The 21,426-nt window shown below is 40.9% G+C and overlaps 1 protein-coding gene across 3 annotated transcripts in view; it reads left to right on the forward strand.

Annotated features, from left to right (window-relative positions):
• Positions 1-21,426, forward strand: part of ATL2 (atlastin GTPase 2) — a 43,045-nt gene that overhangs the window by 4,719 nt on the left and 16,900 nt on the right. For all 3 annotated transcript variants that reach the window (XM_075413410.1, XM_009945723.2, XM_075413411.1), the window contains exons 2-3: positions 15,019-15,299; positions 20,100-20,234. In XM_075413410.1, the coding sequence (XP_075269525.1) occupies positions 15,019-15,299; positions 20,100-20,234 (416 nt within the window). The remainder of the gene's footprint in view (positions 1-15,018; positions 15,300-20,099; positions 20,235-21,426) is intronic.

The raw sequence follows: 21,426 nt of genomic DNA on the forward strand, positions 1-21,426 counted from the left end.
GTCACTAATGATGTTACAGTTCCTCCTCAAAGAATAGCAATAACTCTGTAGTATTTCAGAAAGAATTCTTTTGAAAGCAGGGAGTGGTTTTGAGGAAGGCTGTAGTCTTTCCTTTTCATGTTCATCTGCCTGCAGCTTAAAGACATTTTGAATTAGTTCTAGCATAGAACAGGTTTACTTGAACTATCACAGAAGCATTCCTTTAAATACGACAGCCTCTCCTAGTTTAGGAGGCCAAGCAGATCTTGTTCATGTTGGATGGACAAGGATGCTTGAGCCAGGTCTTGCAGGAGTGCTGATACTTCTCAGGTACCTTGTGCCAACTGTAGTCCCCGTGTTTTGGTTAAATATCAGTGATTAATGTTTGCTTACTGACTGCATAAATAAAGTACCACTGGCTGGAGTCAAGATACTGTGATAGATGAGGGATTGTTTTCTCTTCTTGTGCTAATAAGAGTAGGGATGCTACCTCAAGCTGGCTAGAGTGGATAAGAGTGGGTCTGCTGGAGGGAAAGAGGGCTGGGGATTTTCCTCCGATGTGACAGAAGAGCACTTATCTCCTGATGGCAATATTGCATCCTTTCTGACTTCGCCTTTTGCCCAACTGCAAAACCAGATGTAATAAGCAGATGGAAGTGCAGGTAAACTAAATTCTGTGTGCTTCTTGTTTTGGTAGTGAACCGCAGTGGTGTTAGTATCCAGTGTAAGCTGGGTCACAGGTTTCCCTGCAGCACTATGATAAAACTAGCTTTAACTTTGTGCCTATTGTTGATAGACTGTTGTACTTCTTAGCACAGTCTGTAGAAGTTTGTAACTGTTCCAAGGACATTCGTAAGGAAAACTGCCAAGTTTCACTTAAATCTAACTTTTCTATGTAAGGTGAAGTTCGAAGTTGCTGTTGTTGCTGCACTGCAGTCATGAGCAGGCCCTGTCCTGGGGAAGATTTTTGATATTCTGACATGGCAGTCTTTGAACGGGAAGTTTTAAATTTTAAAATTGGACTGAATTGTTTCCTTGTTTTTTCTGTTGCTTCATGCTGTGCCTACAGTGTGATCTGCAAGCTGCCAGTTTGAGTGCAGTTTTCCAATTTTTTGCTAAATCCTGTATTAACTTCTCAAACTTACTATACCAATCATTAGTATTTTAAGGTTTTGTCTTTAATCTCAACTATCTAAGGTGAACAAGGCACAAAAATGCCTTCTAAGCTTCTGCATGGGCAGGCCTGCTGTATTTGTCATTTATAAACAACTGGAAGTTTTCAGAAGTACTTACGCTGGTTTTTAAGACTTTACTCATACTGAAGAACAACTGTGTCTTTCTCGAAACATTTTCAGCAACCTGAACTTCTTGATGTGTCCTGGAGGAAAGGTGGAAGTAGCTTTCCTTGTTTTTTGGAAGGTTATTCTTGACATGAAGGGTATTATCTCCTGCTGTAGCTGATTTTGAGGTTGTAGTGCTGTGTAGGAAATTGATTTGCATGAATACATTTATGGTGTTGGAATTTGTATCTGAAACACCAGAACAAACAGATGAGCAAGTTTGAAATATATATGAAAACATCACTCAGATTGATGTCTGCTATTTCAGCTAGCTGTGAAGAAATGACTGATATGAAATGAGTGATGTCTGTTAGGACAAGGATTATAATAAAATAATTTCTAGCAGCAAATTAATATGTAATAGAGACTAATGTTCTGAGAGCATTGTTAGCTAACTTCTCTGATCTTTAACTTCTGTTTATTTCTGGAAAAAAGTGAATGTATTTTGTGCAGTGTTCATTTCCAGGAAAGCAACATTTTGTGTGCTTGCTAAGCATGCTTTTTGAAACACATTCAGTGTAAGTCGGAGGAGCTCGGAAGGCATTTAAATTTGGAAGTTGATCCTCTGCCCACTTAAGAAACCTGGAATGAAGTATGAGGAATTTAAAAACCTGTCTTTCCTCCCACACTGTTAATTCTTATTTGACTGACTTTATCTCCTAAGGCTGGAAGGTAACACCCATTGTATTCTGTAGATGTACAAACAAGTTACTAGGAGATGGTCTAGGGTATAAACTAATGGTAGGCAAGTAACTACCTATTGGTGTTTAACTGGAGTTCTCACTCTGCAGCAAAGCAAGGCGCTTACCCTCCCCCTTTGCATTTGGGAGGGAGCGTACATGTGCCATTATAGTGCTGTAGCTGGTAAATTCACTTAATGAATTACCCCCATAGCAGGTTGTTCGTGTACTTACATATCCTAAAGCTTTCGAGTTAGTTTGCCTGGAGTCTGTCACTGCGAATTCCAGCCGCTCCATGGGGATGTTACTCCTTGAGGTAACAAGACTAGTTTGTATCTCATTCTAGTGTGAAAATAGTAGATCTTTGTGCTTAGTATGATCTGTGAAGCTAAATAAGTCTCTTCTCCCTTTTCCATTAACTAAACAGAAAAAAAAAAAGCTGTGCTAATTTTGAAAAGGTTAATAGTTGGCTCCTCTTTAAGGTTGGAAGAACTTAAAGCAGAACGTTTGACACCAAAGATGGCATCACTGGGCCATATAGCATCCAAGGCAGTCTGACAAAAGTTACCTGCATGAATGCAGGTGAGCTGGATATTGGAATTTGTCTTAGGAGCTAGCTTGATGAACTCATGAACAGGGCTAATAGGAAATCAGATAGAAAGTGAAAGAGAAGTCCATTTGGGCATGTGCAGAAATGATTTATAAAAGACCAGCCTCTTTTAAAAGAATTACCCTGCTCTTCTGCATCCTGGGAGAACAGGCAAGAGAACTGTCAAAGCTATAAGACTGCACAAATTGCCTTTTGGGAAAGGACTCTCCTTACAGCTTGGTTACTGGGCCACTATTTATGGCTTGTGTATGGTATGAGGGATATTCTGACACGCTTTTGCTAGGAGGGGAGATGTCTCATCTAATATTTTTTTCTTGTTCTAGATGTATTTTCAGCACAGACAATGAGCAAATGACTGATTGCATTTTTCAGCCCTAGATACCAGTGATTTCTCCATGGCAAGGTAGGGTTTGCGTGCTACTGCACGTCTTGGCAGGTTTCTCTTAAAAGACTGGAATAAAAGCTGAAACCTGGAAGGCAGTGGAGTTGAAGACCTGAACTAATAAAATGTACAGATTACAGACACAGAGTGTAGAATGTGATTCCAAGTAGATTGGTATTTGAGAATAGAGCTTAATTTGCTCTTATGCAGTTGTTGCTGAAGTGAGATCAGAATCAGGTTCCAGTCTGAAGTTAGTGTCAAATCATAATATGGTTTTTTTTACCATCACCTTAGAGATAGTAGTGTTGAATTTACAAGTTCTTACTGATCTCAGTAAAATATTTGAAGTGTTTCTTGAGCAATGTGTTGTGTAATGGTTCCAGGACAGCAGGGCACTGTTTTCCTTGGATTAAAAATTAGAAGCATGCTGGAGAACATGTGTCAACTGCTTGTACTGACATGTTAGGGCTACTTCTTGTATGTTGTGCATACTTGGAAAAGTTGTTATCACCTCTTATCTTCTCAAACAAGATGGTACTGCTGAGTGGAAGAATAAGTGCAGTTATTTTAACTGTCTCTGTAAGCCCAATCCTGTGATAATACTGCCTGCAAACTTGCATGCTGTGTTTTATTCTCTTCCCCTCCTCAACCCTTTCTGCATTTTTAGCTCCTCAGGTAAATGTAAGAAAGGGTCTTTTGGCCTTTACTGCTGGCTGTTCATTTATTTATCTTGGTCTGTGTAGTGTTGTGTACTTGGGGAACCTTAAACAATTGGGAAGTGAAAGGTACCATCTTTGTACCTTTGAACCTTAAACAATTGGGAAGTGAAAAGTACCAATCTTCTGTCTAATACAGAAATCATCCCGGTACTGGTTTCTGGGGAGGAACAGTCACTTGAAGTACATGAACTGCTAGGCAGGGAGGCAGAAGCTTGGCTTCCTTTAACATAATGCTTAGACATAGAGTAGTAGTGAAAAGGACCGCTCTAGAATATTATGTTAAAGTTCTTGATATAATGAAATCACTTTCTTAAAACAAGAAGTCATCTTGCTTTTAAGAGAGAATTTCTTAAATACTTTGTAATTCTGAACTAATACTAAGGAATTGTTCTTGTAGTAACAGCAGTGTGATTCTAAACATGGCCTTAAAGTTGCCCTCAAGGCAGTCATCACTTATCTTCCAAGCAACAAAGTCTTAAGCTTGTCATGAGGATAAGGGAGGGAATGCAGTACAAAATGCTTAAAAGGAGATCTTTCTAAATGCTAGTATGTTAGACTACTTAGTATAAACATTGTTTGGAAAAGTGCAGTAAGTAATGCTTTTGGGAGTTGGGGGGCGGAACTGGTTTTTTTTTTCCTAGAGCTAATTGTGCTGTAGAAGTAAGTAGCTACTGAAAACTTAGCATGTGTTATGTTCTGAGATCTAAAAGGCAAAAAAAATCTTGCAAAATAAAATAATGATGGTAGGAGCATTAAGAAATGCAACTTCTGCTGTTAAGCTTAATTTTTTCAATGGAAAAAAAAACATGCTGTCTGTCCACTATGAGCGTTTAGATAGCAGATGCGATTGCTGTGGAACCTTCAGATGCTCCTAGTAATCCTACTTGTTTGAGAAGATCCTTAAAATGCGATCTGGTGCTTTTAAAGAGGTTGGAAGTTGGCTCATGATAGACTGGATGTTATTCTTAGAGTCCCAGTCTAAGTACTTTGAGTTGCAGACATATCACTGTTTCATTAATCAAATATCAAACTGAGCTGTTCTGTAGTCTAAACTGTTGTTGACTTCTTAGTTCTGTAGTGCATTAGAACTGTCTAGATTAAGCTTTTGTGAGCTTTAAAGAACAACACACTGCTACCTCTGTTTGGTTTTGTCTTCTGAACTTAGACTTCTCTCCCCAGTGTTTGCCCTCTGTACACTGTAAGGAAAGATTTCGTGGATCCACAGAATGAGGACAACAAGTATGATCTGCAAAGATTAAACTGTTGCTTGGAGGGGGGTGTTAAACATACAGTCTTCAGATTATTGTATTTCCTTCTTCTTCTCCACCCAAGTGAAAGATGAATACTAAAACCATTTGTAGTCTCAGTATATGGTGTGGTGTGCTGTCCTGTGGAAAAGCGGTTAGATTGGCTAGATGTATTCAGACTAGTCCAACTTGTAATAAAGAGAAGTAGTAACCAGCTCCCCTTCTGTTGTTGTTCCTTTCAGGAGGATGGTGTGGCTTGCATTTACCTCAGGTATTACTCTCTTCTTTTTCCCCCCAATGTTATAGTTGCCAATAGGCTTGACTAGCTAGCAGCAGTTAGCATACACATAACAACGGCATTTGCTGTCGCAGGAAAATGCTGTTTAAAACCCAGAAATGCTACTGTTCTTAAGATGCTTGCTTTGCTAGCAGTGGCTGAGGTTTCTGTGGTAACAAGTTCTGTGAGTGATGCTAAAGATGCTTAGGTAAGTCTTGAGCCCTTTGAACTGATACTTGAACTGATGCTTGTTGCATGGAACAGAGTGACTAAAGTGTAAGTGTTTTACAGCGTCCTTGTGAAAACTTAACTGGTGACTTTGAAATCAAAATTCTTCTAATCTGCTCTTTAGCAGAGACAGCTCTGAGCAGGTTCAGTATATTCAGTAGGAACATTCAAGGGAATGCTCCTCTAGTGCAGGAAGGACTATGCCAAGCTCAAGGTCTTCCCACCAGTTCCACATCCTAGCCGATGTTATTGACAAAACTGAAGCTAGTGTTAACCTCCATTTGCAAAGGAAGGAAACCTTGTTGTTAAGTGAAGGTTAACAAATGTGTTGGCTAGTCCAGCCTAAATCTGAACTCTTCCAGATCTGGATGCATCCTTGGCAACACACAGTCTGATCCAGTTACAGCCCAGTTGTCTACCCCACTTTGCAGTGTTATCACATATCACTAAGTCAGTCTCCACGTGAACATGCTTCTTAACTGTACTTGTGAGTTCTGAGAGTCTGGAGAAGTTTTCCAGGTTCACTAATTTGTGAAGCTGAACTTTTCTTTTGGCCCAGGAAAGGAGCTTGCGCCTCCCCTTCAGTTGTGCTGGTGCAGCTGTTTTGGAGGCTGTGGAGTGCACAGCACATCACCTTGTGTTTGTTCAAGATAAGTTGGTGACTGGACCTCGGACGGTGGTGCCAACACAAAGGGCAGCAGTCCTGTACTGTTCAACAGTACAGCTGAGCCGACCATACGCCCTGCAGATGAAGCTGCATAGCTCTGCTTTTTGTTTGTCTTCAGCTCTAGTGCTCGTTGGACTCTTATTGAGGTGATACAGTTTGTAGAAAACTGTTCATATTTAATTTCTGTTTCTGCTGCTTTGGTTTGTTTAGCTGACTTGCAGCAGCATTGGAGGTGTGGCAAAATTAGCAGGAAAGTTAGTGTGGTACTGTGTGGTACTGGAAATGGGAAAGAGTGGGAGAGCCCTTGTGTGAGTGGATGGCTAAGTCTCAGCTGTGCTACGGAAACAGGCTTGAAGAGGGAACAGGGGAGAAAGGAGGCGACAGTTACCAGTACTGTCCCATTGGCAGAATAAATGTACTTTGAGCTGTTGCCTTAGCAAGGGACTTTTGAGCAGCAACAGCAAAGATGCCTGGCAGAGGCTCAGGAGTTGTGGAGAGTAGCTGCAGGGCTTCGAACTACATGGACGTGGTTAGGTGCTGTATCAGTTATTACATGCTAATTGCAGGGAAGTGATGTGACAATCCAGGCCTCTTTATGTGCTTAGCATCAGGGACTGTGATGAAAAGTACCTTTGTTGTAGCTGTGTGAGAAAAATCACTTCCTCTAGTGGAGATAAAGTGAACACATGCAAAATGTGGTGGGTTTTTTTTTTTTATTTCATTTCTGTCTAAATGGGACTTCTGTGGGCCTTTTCCTGTTTTGATTCAGATTGTTGATCTGGGTGTTAATTGTGTTGGCACGTGTTGTGTTTTCCCCTGGTCACACTTCCCTTTTATCTGATGGGTGTGTTAATGACACTACCAGGTTAAGAACAGTTGAGAAGGGAGAGGTAGGAGGTATTAAAATACTCCGTGAAGGTGTCTGAAGGTAGTTACTGCCTCAGTTTTGCTAGCTACGAAGAAGGCAGTGTGTTAAGGTAAACCCAGTCTCTCCCTGTACTACTCTTCATTCTTTGAAATGAAAGGTAGAACTTTTTATTAAAATGGAATTATGGAGTTCAGTGCTGGAGAAGTTGGGAGGGAGGCTCTCTTAGTTTCGGGAACTGCAGGGAGGTGGGAAGCTGAGTATAAACTGGAGGCTGGGCTAAAAGATCAGAAGATCACCTGCTTAGAAGCGTCAGATTGTTAGAAGCATTGCTTGATCAAAAAGGAAAAATGAAAGCCTCTTTGGCTTGCTCTGTTCCCTTAAACCTGTTGGTGTTCCTGACTGACAGCTTGTTTATCCTGGAAATGAGTGTGAAAACTGGCCCTTTGGCATACCTGCCTGTACGGCAGAAGTGAGCACTTGCTTTGCTTGCTGCTGAGGTCCTCTGTGGCCGTGGTACAGATGCAGCTGGGTGACTAAACCTATTCTGGCTGCTAATCTAAAGGTCAAACATGGGGTAATTGCAGTTGGCATCTCTCGCCTTACTCTTTTCTTCCTGTCCTTTTCACTCAAAATCTTGGTTTGGGTTAACTGATTATTGTTTAAATTCTCAACTCCTAACGTAAGGAATATGTGTATTTACCATGACAAGGTACATAAAAAGTAGTTATGGCCTAAACCAGTTAATCTTCTTGGGTGAGCAACAAGGTTAAATAAAATCACTGTGAAGTACAGGCAGAAGTCTGCCTAGTTTAAATCTGTGTGGCCTGCAAGGATCCAGTTAGCCTGCAGTGTTCACAAAGGGCTTTCACTTGCCATTTCCAGAGTCCACGGTGAACTAGGGCATTGTCAGATCTGGTGTATTCTCATTCCGATGTTCAAGAACCTGGGGGATGGGTAAGAAAGGGGAGAGAAGATGAGGAAGAGGCCTTCTAGTCCTTTCGTCTGCTTTAGTCTTAGTATTCTAAAGCAGCATTCTTTGAGGGGGCTGGAAAAGTACTGGTAAACCTTACTGTGGGTAGAGATCCTGTTAGGTCCTTCAGTGAGTGTGCTAATAATAGCTGTGGGTTTTAGGCAGAGTGGAAGAAGGATAAGAAGCATGCTTTGTCACTATCCCTATGCTCCAGGTTTTTCCTTGTAGCTATGGAGAAACATCTTTCTTACTAAAGTTCAGGATGTGCTTTCAGAAAAGCAACCCTTTTATATATATAAAATTTTTTTTTGCTGCTTACGAGGTTGTGTCAGGGTTTGTGCTGCTTCTGCCTTAGTCTCTGCTTATTGATATTACTTGTGTGCATTTGCTGAAAATAGCTGAATTTGAAGGTTAACTTTTTTGCTGTACCTCTTCATTATAAGGAAGTCTCCCTCTAGTTTTTCTGTCCCCTTAAATCAAGAATGCAAAATGTCAGCTTATCAGTATTTTGCATAGCTATGGGAGAACTGTCTGCTGCTGCATGCATGCAGGCCATTCAACAGAGAAGCAATTTAAAGCACTTAAGAGCAGACAGGCCTATTGTTTGATTAGTTATGACGCTTCATAGGTATCTAGGTCATCAGAATAGCTTCTTTTTCCCCTTCCCTGGCAGAATTGTAGCTTCAGGTACTTCTCGCTTCTGCTCACAGTTTATGTAACAGTTCTAGATCTGTCCCTTAAGATCCCATTGCCCTGAAGGAACAGAAAGAGTTAAATGTGTCTTCCCCTCTTCCCTGCTCATCTGTCCGTCTTATTTGCTATCCAAACAAGTCTTTGGAACTTAGCTCATCAGTCCTATTTATAGCTGAAATATTTAAAGCATTTAATTATTTCTGGCCTTAAAATGAGCTACTTGGCAGTATTTGCTAGTTAGCGGTAGGAAAGCAGTGATGCATTAAGGTCTGTGGCAGCCCCATAGCTTTCATGTCGATCTTGCTGTGAGTTTATTGCGTGGAGTAGGACTGTTGGAGAAAGGGGAGGACAATTTTGTGACTTAAATCTAGTGATCTGTTTTCTTCAGTAGATGTACCAGATTTTTTACCTTGTCCAAATAAGGTTTGAAGGTTAACCTATTTTTTTTTCTACACCCTACACACGCCTACACTTTCCTCAGTTCACTACACCAAAACAAGAAACATTTAAACAGTTCGTGTCCTTTCTCTCTAAGGAAAATTTCCTAGGTGAAGCTCTGAGAGAATGTGTTACATTTAAATGTGGTGCAACAGTTTTTCCTCTTAATACCTTATTTTAAGCTTTTGTTTCAAGCTGTGAACTCCCTCAGGCCCTGGAGGTAGAACAAGATTTCAAGCCAGATGATTTGAGGTTAGTGTAGCCCACTCAGCTTGCTTTACCATCAAAGTGTGTGCGGGAGCCTACCGTCCATCTGTATTGAACTATGAGGGGGAGACTTAGATTGCTTTTGTACGGACGCAAACATGTGGTGTCTGTAGAGCACCAGGAAAAAAAGTGTTCAGGGCTGCTGAGAACTGAAGCATCTAGGGATACTGGAAGTTTTGATTTAAAGTTGGACTTCTAGTAAAGTGCAGGTTTCTGTACAAAAATAAGACTACTAGCTTGATGTACAGTGAAGTCTTAGTCACTCCTTGTGATGGAGGAAATGGAAGGAGTACTGATGAGAGCCATCTATGCTGATGAAAGTGACTTCTGTAATCTTTGTTCATAATTCAAGTCTTAAGCCACTAGAAAGCAAATGGGATTTAAATTTATTTTAATGTTGTGCTGCAGCTGTGTGCAGTGGTCTGTGTCCAACCCGCTGTCCAGAGAAGCAATTACTAGTTGTCATTCAGTGCTTGTTGATCAAAAACCTGTACTGTATCTAAAACAAACTGAGTTTAGCAATTAGTCCGCTTTTTCGTTGTAAAGAATGTCAGTAATATGTTTAACAAGCTCAGGCTGTACTTGGGTTGAAACTTAAAGGTAGCTATGTTGGTACTTTGTTTGAATTAATGTGCTTAAAGGAAGGAACTTGCATTTAAAGCAGGCTGTCTCTGACTTTTATAACATGCAGGTTGAGCTGACTGTTCATTCCCATGTTCTTACACTGCAGAACAAACAGGTCATCAGCTACTAGCTGTGTACTTAGGGGAAGCAGGAATTAGCTTTTCATTTTACCTCATACTACAAGAAGTGGGTTATTTAGCTGAGTTTGTTCAGTTGAAGTATAGTCTGTACATACACAAGAAGCTACTGTTCTCAAAATCTGGCTTAGCGTTTCAACAAAAGGTGCTTGTTCTGGATACTTAGCTGATGAGTGTCAATAGTAGTCCTGCTGTAGTTGTTGCTGAGTGAAGAGCTTTTAGGGAAACTGGGTGGTAATATCTTCTTGGCTATATGTGCTTCCATTCAAGTCTGTCTGCTTCTGTGTCTTGCTATACAGTATTGCTTCTCTTGTATTTCCTAGCCTGTTCGACCTGGGTTAGAAGTTACTATGGACAGTCAGAACTGTCCATTAGCTCACATGCTCTAATTGAATGATTCAGGTTGGAGGAAGCCAAAATGGAGTAGGGAGTGATTAGCAAACAGCCATAGTAATAGGCCTGAATGGATGACACACTTCAGGGGTAAGTCCAGTTGATGATCTTTTTGCATCAGCTCCAGCCAGAGCGGTAGATATGACTGTAGTCTGGAGTGTGTTATATCAGTAGTACTAAAGCGTCAAAGGTCAGATGAGTATCTTGAAAAGAAAGAAAAATGTAGCTATGACTTTCTAGGCCTGCAGCACTCTGCTACAAGCTCCACTGCCAAATGCTTTGACAGATGAGAGCCCTTCTGTATGTACTAAAAGCCTGAGGTCCAGTGTTCTTGTGCATGTGGGGATTTCTGACAGCATTGAGACAGCCCTGTGAGTTAGATGAATCTACCAGCCTGTCTGTAGTACTCTGGCAGAGGCAGCATGGCCTGACTGTTCTGCATGCAGTGCAAGGAGCCATTAGCCATGCCTCTGAAATGACCGCTCTCTGTAAATGTATGGGGTGGATGTGCTGGGTCCATAACCCAATTACTGGGATGGAACTGGACCCCTTAAAGTGTTAAGAGACACTATAAAAAAAAAAGGAAGACCAAAACAACAAAAGTCTGTTGCTTTGCCTCTGTGACAGTACTGAATGTGTTGTCATGGAGACCTGTATAGGGAGGCTGCCATGAGCTTTGCAAGTCCAAATTACTGTCCAGTTGGCTAGAAGGACTTCAGTGTAGGGGCAGTCATTCTGTGAACACCACCTCTTCCAAAGTTAGTCCTCATCCCTTCCTATACTTGATTTGCTGGGACTGGAGTATTGCAAGAACCCAGAGCAGTTTGTGGCCCTTAGATTGGGCTTTAGGACAAATCCACTTATTTTCTGTGTTTCAGGTAGTATGTTATGACTGTGCTGGGGCAGGTGAGGAAAGGGAGGGTGAAGTAAGGAGTAGGGCTTCATGTTCCGAGTTTCATTAACTCCTGGCCTGACTTGATTTGACAGTGCTATCAGCATGCTTATTTGATGAACTACTTGCAGAATTTACTACAATGCTTCTGCAGCTTTTGCAGAACACTGGACTGTGAAGTGGGACTTCTTGTCCTGACCATTGTTTTGAGAGACTGCTCTGAAAGTAGTTCTTGGAAGTAGAATGTGACCCTTCTGCCCAGGATGCTGAAGCCTTCTAGAAGGGCTTCCAAAGTACTCCAGTGCTGCCTGAGGCAGTGACTAGCCAGAGTAACAGGGTGAGCAGCCAGAAGGTAGTACAAAGAACCACAAAGGCTGCGACATCTGCCTAGGAGCACATGACAGGTTAGCATATGTTGATACATTGCTGGGACCAGCAGTAGCACTCGTGCTGCAATTAACATGCTTAACTTGTGCAGTATCTGTCTTGGTAATTGCTAACTAGTTAAAAATCCCGTGATGGGAAGGGTGTTCTTTGCAACTTCAGGGTGAAGTCATCAAACCAGCTCTTCTGGAGGGATCAAGTTTCCTTCATATCTGGCAACATTGTAGTTCTCCACCCTCTAAAGTGCTTGATTCATGGCAGTGATGGTCTGTTCTTCAGGTAGGCTGAGAGCTTTCAGACATGTTAGGCTGGCTAGTCAAAAAACCTCTGACAAACCAACCTGACCCAAAACAATTAAAAAACCCAACTTGATGCTCTGGACTTGACTTTCCAGTTTCTGCTGGTAAGTGAAATCTAATAGGAATTGAATCGGACCTAAGATTAAACTTCTCTCCTGTCCCCTCTGAGCTAAGTGAGCTCCGGGGGTGCAGAATACTGTTAACAAGATGCTTTGAGCTTTTCATGGGCATGTTGTGTGTAAGCTCTTGATAGTTCTATCTACTTGTGATAGCGAGAATCTGTTTGTTTAGAAATAACCAGTGATAAAAGACCACTCTACTTGTTTGTTCAGAAAGCGTCTTGGCTTGAAGAGGCTTTGGGTGGCTATGCTCTGTGAAAGGATTCTGCTACAACTTGTGCTCTGAGGTCTGCTAAGGTTCTGATGACTTCCAGGTAGGAAGAGATGATTAATGTCAGGCTCCAAGTAAATGAAGAGAAGTTGCAGATGTTGCTTCAGATTATTTTACAGTCTACCGTAGTTTACAGAACTGATACCTTACTGCAGCTGATGTATGGGTTTGAATAAAAGAATGTAAGGCTGTTTTAAGTAATCAAGTTAAACTTGTTACCTGGGGAGTATGTAGAAGGCAGGTACTTCAGTACATTGTGTGAATATCTGTGTGCTAAAACTCAGGCATCTGTTCTTGGAGTGATCTAGTCTTAATACTTTTATCAATAGAATCATTTGCTTTATGTTTCTAGGCTGTGACACTGAAGGCTTTCTTTCTGACTGTTAAAATATTCATACCTCACTTGGGCTGTGCACTCAAGGCCTACAAAGGATGCTACCTATATGGGGCAAAACCTGTTTTGTAAACTCCTTCAAAAAAGGGCTTGTTTAATTTCTGGGAGTACAAATGTGTTAGGCCAAAGGTGGGAGTTTTTCTTCTGAAGTGGTGACCAATATTGTGTTGATGTAGTTTGTATAGTTTGGTGTCCTGTTGACAGCTTTTCTTTTTAAAGTTACTCCTTTCACCTGTCAGGCTTGCTGGTGCAATTGAATTTTTTTGGCCTGCTTTGTCAACCAGTTCGAGTTAGGGTGATGCTAGGGGCTGTTTTGCACACCTACTTGGATAACACTGGCTTTTAGTTCTAGCTGCTTAAGGTTTAAGCATTCAAGTTTACTTCCTGTTCAAACCAAGTACTACTACGTTATCTTAATATATTCAAACAATTTTTTTTAAAGATTTAGTGCCACTGGCCTTTGAGGCAGCACAGAGTTGATGCTTGGAAATGGAAATGTCCTCTGTGATTTGCAATAAAGTGAAACATTGTCAGAATCAGCTAAAGAGACAGTCACTGGAAGAACTCCAGGGTCACCATGTTACCAGTTTTTCAAGTTGATGGTAATAACTTAAGTGTATCATTACATCCATAAAACAGAGCGCATTGGAGCACTGTTCATAAGTCTTGCTGAGAATGGTATCTAGGATGCAAAGTCTGGCAGGAATGACTTGGCAGGTTCAGTGGGTATGAGCAGGGTCTCTGACATGAGTGAATTAAACTGTGGTGTGTTGCATGGTGCCTCATGACACCTTCTGCGAGAGAACACTGCTTTTGGGCTGCTTCTACAGGAAGCATGGCTGCCATGTAACATATGCATGCAGTGCATCAAGTAACCAGAGATGCTTGCTTGTTTGTTAAAGTAGTGCATGGAAACGCAAGTGTGGCTAGCAGTCCAGGGTACTTAGATTCATTTAGTGATGTTCCCAGGTAAGTAACTCCTGGGAAGGTGCCTCAGTCAGGTTTGTTTGTATGGGGTTCTGGTAGAGTAAATGTTAGTGAAATATAAATCTGGAATTGGAGGCATTTCTGTAGGCACAAAACCGCTTCCAGATGCTTGGTAGGAAAAGTGGAATCAGGCCAGTGATAAAGTTGTAATACCTGAACAAGAAGGAGACTTCATCTTGGACAGGTCAGTTTGATTTTTTTTCAGGTCTCTAACTCAGTAACTCCTGAATTCTGGAAGTTAGGAAAATAGGATGTTGGTGCTATTGCGCTGTATGTCTAAAGGGCCGTGTTACCTTAATCATTCATTAGTAACTTAAATTTCATCTGAGTTAACAGTTCTTTGAGCTACTGATTGATCCTGAAAGGGTATTGATTTTTAAATTGAGTGTAAAATATTCTCTTAACTCTTTTTGAAAGAGTTGGTACTTACTGTTACTAAATTTTGCTTAATGATGTGTCATGGGAGGAGTATGAATCCAGAAACTACTTCAATGTTTTTTTGTTTTTCTTATCCCAGAAGTGTTAGGCCTTGCACATGCTCAGGAGTTTATCCTCTTGCAAGCAGTGAATAGTCACTCTGAAGTCTGTGCTGTATTCAGAATTGGAACAGGTGTAATGTGTTGGAATTGGAGAGGAACTTAATCTCCTGATATGTGTAATCCTGGGGTTACATACTAGATCAGTGGTCTTGCCTGTACATGTTGGCAAGCAAAACTAACAGAAAACCCTGATTATTTCTTCAGTTTCCCCCACTTACGATAGTATAAGGTGGTGATGATCTAGAAATGATCTGTTTTGGCCCTCTTTGGAGATTATTTTAAACAAATTCTTTTTTTTTTTCCAGATAAGAAACGCCCTTGATTTTTGATGGAAGTTATACTTAAGGAGCCTTTAAAAGGGGTTTTGATGCTGAAAACTGGTTTTCTTTTGTGATTTCTTAAAACACAGAATGCTGCAGATCTGAAATATAGACTATATGCAAAGCTCACTAAAACGGATAGGGAACTGCTGTTGATCTCATTGTCTGCATATGTGTGTTCCCAAGAACATCACTCTGCTGGGACTGAAAGCCCAGCTCAAGGCTTCACTTCAAAGAAGTGTCTAAGGCCCTAAGGTCTGACTTACTAATGTATTGTAACCTGTCAATTTTCAGGTAAGCATTATGAGGAAGAGGAGGAGGAGGATGCCCTAGCTGACTCGGACGCCCTGCCAGACTCAGATGATGAGGTGGATTTGGATAAGCCGCGCCCCATACAGATCGTTCTTGCTCATGAAGATGACCATAACTTTGAATTAGATGAAGAAGCATTGGAAAAAATCTTGCTTCAGGAACACATCAAAGATCTTAACATAGTAGTTGTGTCTGTAGCAGGAGCTTTCCGCAAAGGAAAATCTTTTCTGCTGGACTTCATGCTTAGATACATGTATAACAGGGTGAGTAATTCAGATTTTTCCTTGCAGGAGAAAAGTAATTTGGTGTTTTAGTCATTTACCTTTGTATTTCTTGGCTTGAGCACAAATATAACAGGTCAAATTTTTCTTGCTTATTGAGGGATGAGTAAACCAGCTACTCTATTTCTACGCTGTAAAGAAGTGTATATAGGTAACAGTTTTTCAATACAAATTTTCCTGCAGTTATCAAGGGAACTTATTGGTGTCCCGATGTAAGTGGGCATGAGAAGAACTTGAATGAGAGAATGCAGTGGCCTGCTAGTTGAGCTTTGGGGAAGGGCTCATCCAAGTGATGGCTTGAAGGAATCTTGCTTTGACTTGATCTCCTGAAATCATATTGTAGCACTAGCTTACCCACTGTTGCAAAAAGAAGAGTCTTACCAGGTAACTATTGGAGGACTAAATCTGCTTAAATCTGAGGTATGGCAAAAGGGAGAAAGTGTTCTGTTTGCTGCTTGGAATGTGTCTCTGAACATAGTCCAGGAACTTTTAAAATCCTTTAAAGTCATTAGTTAATGAATAACTGATCCAAAATTTAATTTCTTCTCTTAGTTTGTAGCTTTTGGCTGGTGTTGTCATGTGTCTACTGTACTTTGAACTCTTGGCTGATACGGAGAAGGTGGGGTAGGGTCTCCTATGAGCATACGCATCTGCCTGTCACAGGTTGTGGTGTGTTTCTTTTAATCTGCATAGTGAATATTGACAATTCAGTGTGTGTTTGATATTTTTTTTTTGAAGCTCTTAAAAAAACCAAAACAACAAACAAACACCCCCCCCCCCCCAAAAAAAAAAACCCAACGAAAAAAACCCAACAAAAAAACAAACCCAGAACTGATTCCTTTTTTGGTCACTGTTCTTTGAAGTTGGAATTTGTGGTAGCAGAAACTAACCATGACTGTCTCTATTTTACCTTTGTGCTAACTGGCTTCAGGAGAAACAAAGATGAATGCTGCAGTTACAGGAAATATGGGAATATTGCAAAGGAGCTGCTGGTAGTTGGTAGATGAAGACTTCCTTTCTCTCACTCTCAGTAGGGCCTGCTATTGAATTTTTCTCACTGTTTTGCAAAGAGCTGTGTAAGAAAGACACTGAGGATATAGTAGGAGGAATACAGAGTAGCAAGCTGGTGCTCCCAACTTCTTAATACTCTTTTAACCTGGGGAGGAATAAATGTTTCATTGATACAGTTGTTCAGTGGGTGGCTTTTTGTCTGTGTATACTACCTAACTCTCTCTAGTGTCCTGTTTATATTAAAACCAAAACAAACCCCACCCCTCACAGCCCCAAGCAAACCACAAACAAACAAAAAACCCAAACTCCCCAGAAGTATACCGATCTGAGCTAGATGGTGTCTGGGTGGAGGTAGTGCTAGCCCCTTCTAAAAATGGAAGGGGCGGGGTTGAAGCAAATACTCTCAACTTTCAGATTGTGAAATAAAACAAAAGTTCATAAAGCAAAATGGATTGAAACACTGTTTCAGCCTTTTGTAATATGATGCCTCTGTTCCTTTTATTGTGCAATCACTTTTCTCAGTTTTCTATAGGTGTCCTTCACAATACCATTTGTTTCACTTAAACTGAAGATGAAGGCAAACTTGGCCATCTACTGTAACAACTGTCTGTTACCAAAAGCAGAGAGGTTTTGCTCGCCATGTGCTGCTTCTGGCCAGGCATTTGCATTCTGAAGCTGTAATGCTTGCAGGCCCTTAGCGGAGCTGATCCAACTCAATGATGCATCAGAAGACACTGCACTCTGCTGAATTATTTTCGTGCCAGCTCAGTGATGTAAACTGGCTTGGGGAAAGAGTTTGACAAGCATCAGAGCTGCTGCGAACTGATTGATGGGAGTTGGGGATGAGAGAAGATAAGTGCAACGCCTCCTCTTTCAAGCACTGCAAAATTGTATCAAGTCAAATGGTATCCTCTATGCTTATGCAAATTTCAGTACAGGAGGACAGGCCTTGGTATAGTTTTTATAATAGTCTTTAGTCTGATTGCTCCATCTTCAGTCAGGCGTAATTACAAGTCTTTATTTTCTGTGAAATAAATATTGGATCCTACACAAAATCCTAAAGCATCTGCATTCAGTTTGTACACTAATCAAGCAATTTTGGGATATCCTCTGGATATTCACATGCATGATGAAAAACTTGCCAGGATACTTCAGAATCCCACTTTCTTGTCTCACACCAAGAGGTGGAGGTCATGTGAATAGTTGCCGTTCTGAAGAGCTCACTTATGCCAGTTGAAGCCGCAAGTAGAGTTTTGGCATGGCTGAGGTTGGTCACTAACCTCAGGGAGGTGGGCATCTCACTTCAAGCACCGATAGTTAGTGTTACAATTGCTCATTTGACATGAAACAGAATAATCTGCCACAAAACAGCAGCAGTTGTGTACTCAGCGAGCTGCTGAAAGGATCCTGTGATCTTTGCAGTTTAAGCCTTAATAAGCGTTGGGTGCAGTAACACTAGTAAATTTAGATTTAAAAGCTTTTTTTACAGGGGTATGACCTTCTTAGCTTGTATTAATCTGCAAGGTGCACTGTGTACTAATGGCACCATGCAAAATAAAGCTGCATTGGTCCTTTCCTTAGTGCAACTTCTAGCTTGAGTTCATGTAGGAACAAAGTCTTTTTTGCTCCTTCCATCTCTTGAATATCTTTCAAGCCAACTTTATGGATGGAGATTGTTAAAATACTGAGTTTTAACTAAGGAAAGATGCAGGTAACAAACTAGAAGTGCTTCAAACTGATGCAAAGGTCAGAGACAGGCTACAGTGCCTCATGCACAAGATGAAGCAGCTTCGGCTGAAGTTGTGCCTGTTAAGATACCAAAGTCTCCTGTGATATGAATCACATATGAAATCAATTGTGATTGTATCTAGTGCTCATTGAGGGACTTGTTAAAAGATTTGTGTAGTTTTCGTCTGAATGGCTACAAATAAGGACAATTTCTGGACGAAACTGTGGAAAAAATAGTCTTGGATAAATGACAAATGGAACATGTCATTGAATAATACAAGAGATTCTTTTAAAAAAGTGAATAGCTACAGTCCATTGGCAAATACCTGTGATACATGATTCAGCAGTGCAAAACTGTGTCCTGGAGTGTACTGAAGCCCAAAATAGGCCTGGAGCTTTGATTTCCTAAGTGGTCAGTGGGTGCAAAAGCATCTTCTGGGATAAAAAACTCCATGGCAAAGCTGTTCAGATTTTGCTAAGTCTCTCTGGTAGAGGTGTATGTGTGTGATGAAACAAAACAAAAAAAATCCCAGACAGCCTACATTTAAGGAGCTGTGATTCTCTTCACTTGGATACCTGTGTTCATTTTCTTAACTTTTATCTACTCCCCTCATTTACTTTTGCCATGTCTGATCCAAATAGCAGAGCCGAATGGTGTGTACACTTAGCATTTGGGAGAATACTGGTGCAGAACTGCTTGATTGCCTTTTCCTCTTAGTATGGTTTGTTCTGCATGCTGCTAGGCATGAGGGTTGTGTGCAGGTTTTTTTCCCATCCCCCTTTAAAAATAAGCAGTTTCACTTGTTTTTAGTAAGTATTTCTATTCCGTATAGCCCCTGGGTGGTCATGCTGTTTTCTGATGTGTCGTGAGCTCTTTTCTGAAAACTGCCCGTGCAGAGTCAGCAAGGTAGAGACCTACCAAAGTAGAGACCTAGTCAATTGAGATGTCTCCCCTTTGACCTTCGCGAAGAGCACTTTCCTGGCTGGTAATCTCTGGGCAGTCCGAGGCAAATTCATTAAATGCCTCTTTCTGTTCTACCAGCATGTCTGTGAAGTAAAGGTTTTTCTCTTAACCCCCCTCATCAGTTAAACTATTGTCTGCCTAGGACTTCTTGTGTAGGATTTCAGTGTATATAAACCTATCACAGGGCACCTGTTCATGCTCCTTACTTGCCCAGTACATTTCTGGGTTAAATGTGCTCATGTAATGGCTGGGCTCTACTGTGTGAGCCACTGCTCCATGTGTTATCTGACCTTGAGGACCAAAGGCCTCGTTACGGTACCATCAGCCAGAAATGCTAGCTGCAAGCTGTATGTGACTTTTTGATAGCCTTTCCCAAAGTGTGCAATGTGCCAGTAAAATTTTGATATAGATGGATTGATTGATATGTATCAAACTCTCAACGTGACCTTTTCTCTTGAATCCAGATCCCTTTGTCCTAAGTATTTTGTGACTGTGACAAGTATAAATTGTAGATCTTCTGGTCCTTGCGATTCTATTTGGCTTCTGCAAGCTGGCATTGAGAGTCTTGTGCTGGCCCTGGCCTCTGTTAGTGCGGGGGCTTAGATGCTTAGCTACTTTCAGCAGTTGAAAGGGGGAAGGGAGGGGATTAAGTAAAGATCAGGTTTTTTTATTCCTTGCAGAGGTTTAGCTGTTCCTGTAGTTAAAATACATGCTATTTACAACTGTGTGTGGATTGAGATCTCTCAGCTGTGAAAGAAGAGCATAAGTGCAAAGTGGAATCAATGGATGAAACTGAGCTGTTCTCATTAGCTCTGAGTGCTGGAGACTTGAAAGCTGTGCACATATGCTCTTCAGTGGCTGAAGAGTTGTGCAACTGCTGAAATACAGTAGACTCAAAAAGTGTTTCTTTGTGGATGATCCTTGAAACACAGCAGAGTGGCACTGTGTTTTCATATTTTGTGTAGTGCTGTCAATCAGCTCTGAGGAAGATGAGAGAATAATGTGGAAATCTGCTAAAACATAGCATGTTAAAAAAGTTAAATCTCGGTTTTAAGTAAGTTTCTCCTCTTGTTTTGTAGACTTCTCCTTGCTGGATAGGTGGAAACACTGAGCCATTGACTGGGTTTACATGGAGAGGTGGATGTGAACGGGAAACCACTGGGATTCAGATCTGGAGTGAAGTGTTTGTAATTGATAAACCCAATGGAACAAAGGTAAGTGCTTGACTTAAGGGTATGTAATGATTTTTACCTCTGTGTGTAGACTTCTAAAGGCATGGGTTTCATGGAGGCAGTTCAAACATCAGCTGCTTTCCTTTACATTCAGTAGCTGCATAACATATTTGGAGACCTTCTGTCACTGCAAGTGTGCATTTTCCTGATGGGTTGTAAGTTTCAGTCTCCAACAATATTCCCATTCTGAGAGTACTTTGTTTTGGCAAAGTCTGTCTTGTCCAGGCTGATGGGTGGATTATGCTGTAGATGTTGTAAAACTGTAATGGATATAAATTACGTATATAGACAAATGCTGTGATAAGAACAGCTCTGTAACAAACACTGTTTTTTGAGTGGTGAGAATGTATTCTAGCTTGTAGCTGTGTTCTAGTGAAATATAATGCATGGCTAAAAGTACTGGAAACAGCTTCTGTGTCTGGAAGCTGATCCTTCCATAGAGTTTTAACAGGTAGTTCATAAAAAAGGACGAAGTCTAATGGTGGGGTAAAAGGCATTAACTCTATTCTAATCAAAGCTGATGTGTCTTTTTTAACTCTAAAGTTAGTTTAACTACAAAGTTTGTAGGTGTTTATCTTCATGTTGAAACAAAATGTGAATGTTGTTAATAAGTATTTACTCCACAATACTGGTGGCATATCTTGAGCTATTTGTGTTCTTCTGGACTATAAGCTCTTTGTTGTTTAACTTTCATACCCTTCGCATTTGCAAAGGAAACATCTGATGACCAATTGATATAGGACACTGAGCACCACGGATGGTGGTCTAGGAGCGTGCAGGAAGCTTTATCAAATTTCATAGCTAACTAAACAGTTCTCTGGCTAAACACCAGTTAAGTTGCAAGGATCCGTTTGTACACTGGGAAGATCGCTCACTCATTCTTGCTTATCAGTCATCTCTAACTGAAAGAGAAGGGAATTGTAGTAGATCCCGAAGATGGGCATTGGGCAGATAAACTTTTATCATTAAGATTACTTCATTTCTTGTCATTCCAGCAGACAGTCAGTATCAATTATCTTGGTTTCTTCTGAAAATTATTTTAAGATACCTGTATTTTTAAAAGTAACCGTCTCTCTCCTGGCTCTAATGAACTATGCTGGATTGTCGGCTGAGACTGAAGTTCTTCCAGTGAATAAGAGCTGTCTGTTACTCTGCACTATACCCTCACTGGGCT

Source organism: Opisthocomus hoazin, chromosome 2 (genome assembly GCF_030867145.1).
Source record: "Opisthocomus hoazin isolate bOpiHoa1 chromosome 2, bOpiHoa1.hap1, whole genome shotgun sequence".
Classification (NCBI taxonomy): Eukaryota; Metazoa; Chordata; class Aves; order Opisthocomiformes; family Opisthocomidae; genus Opisthocomus; species Opisthocomus hoazin.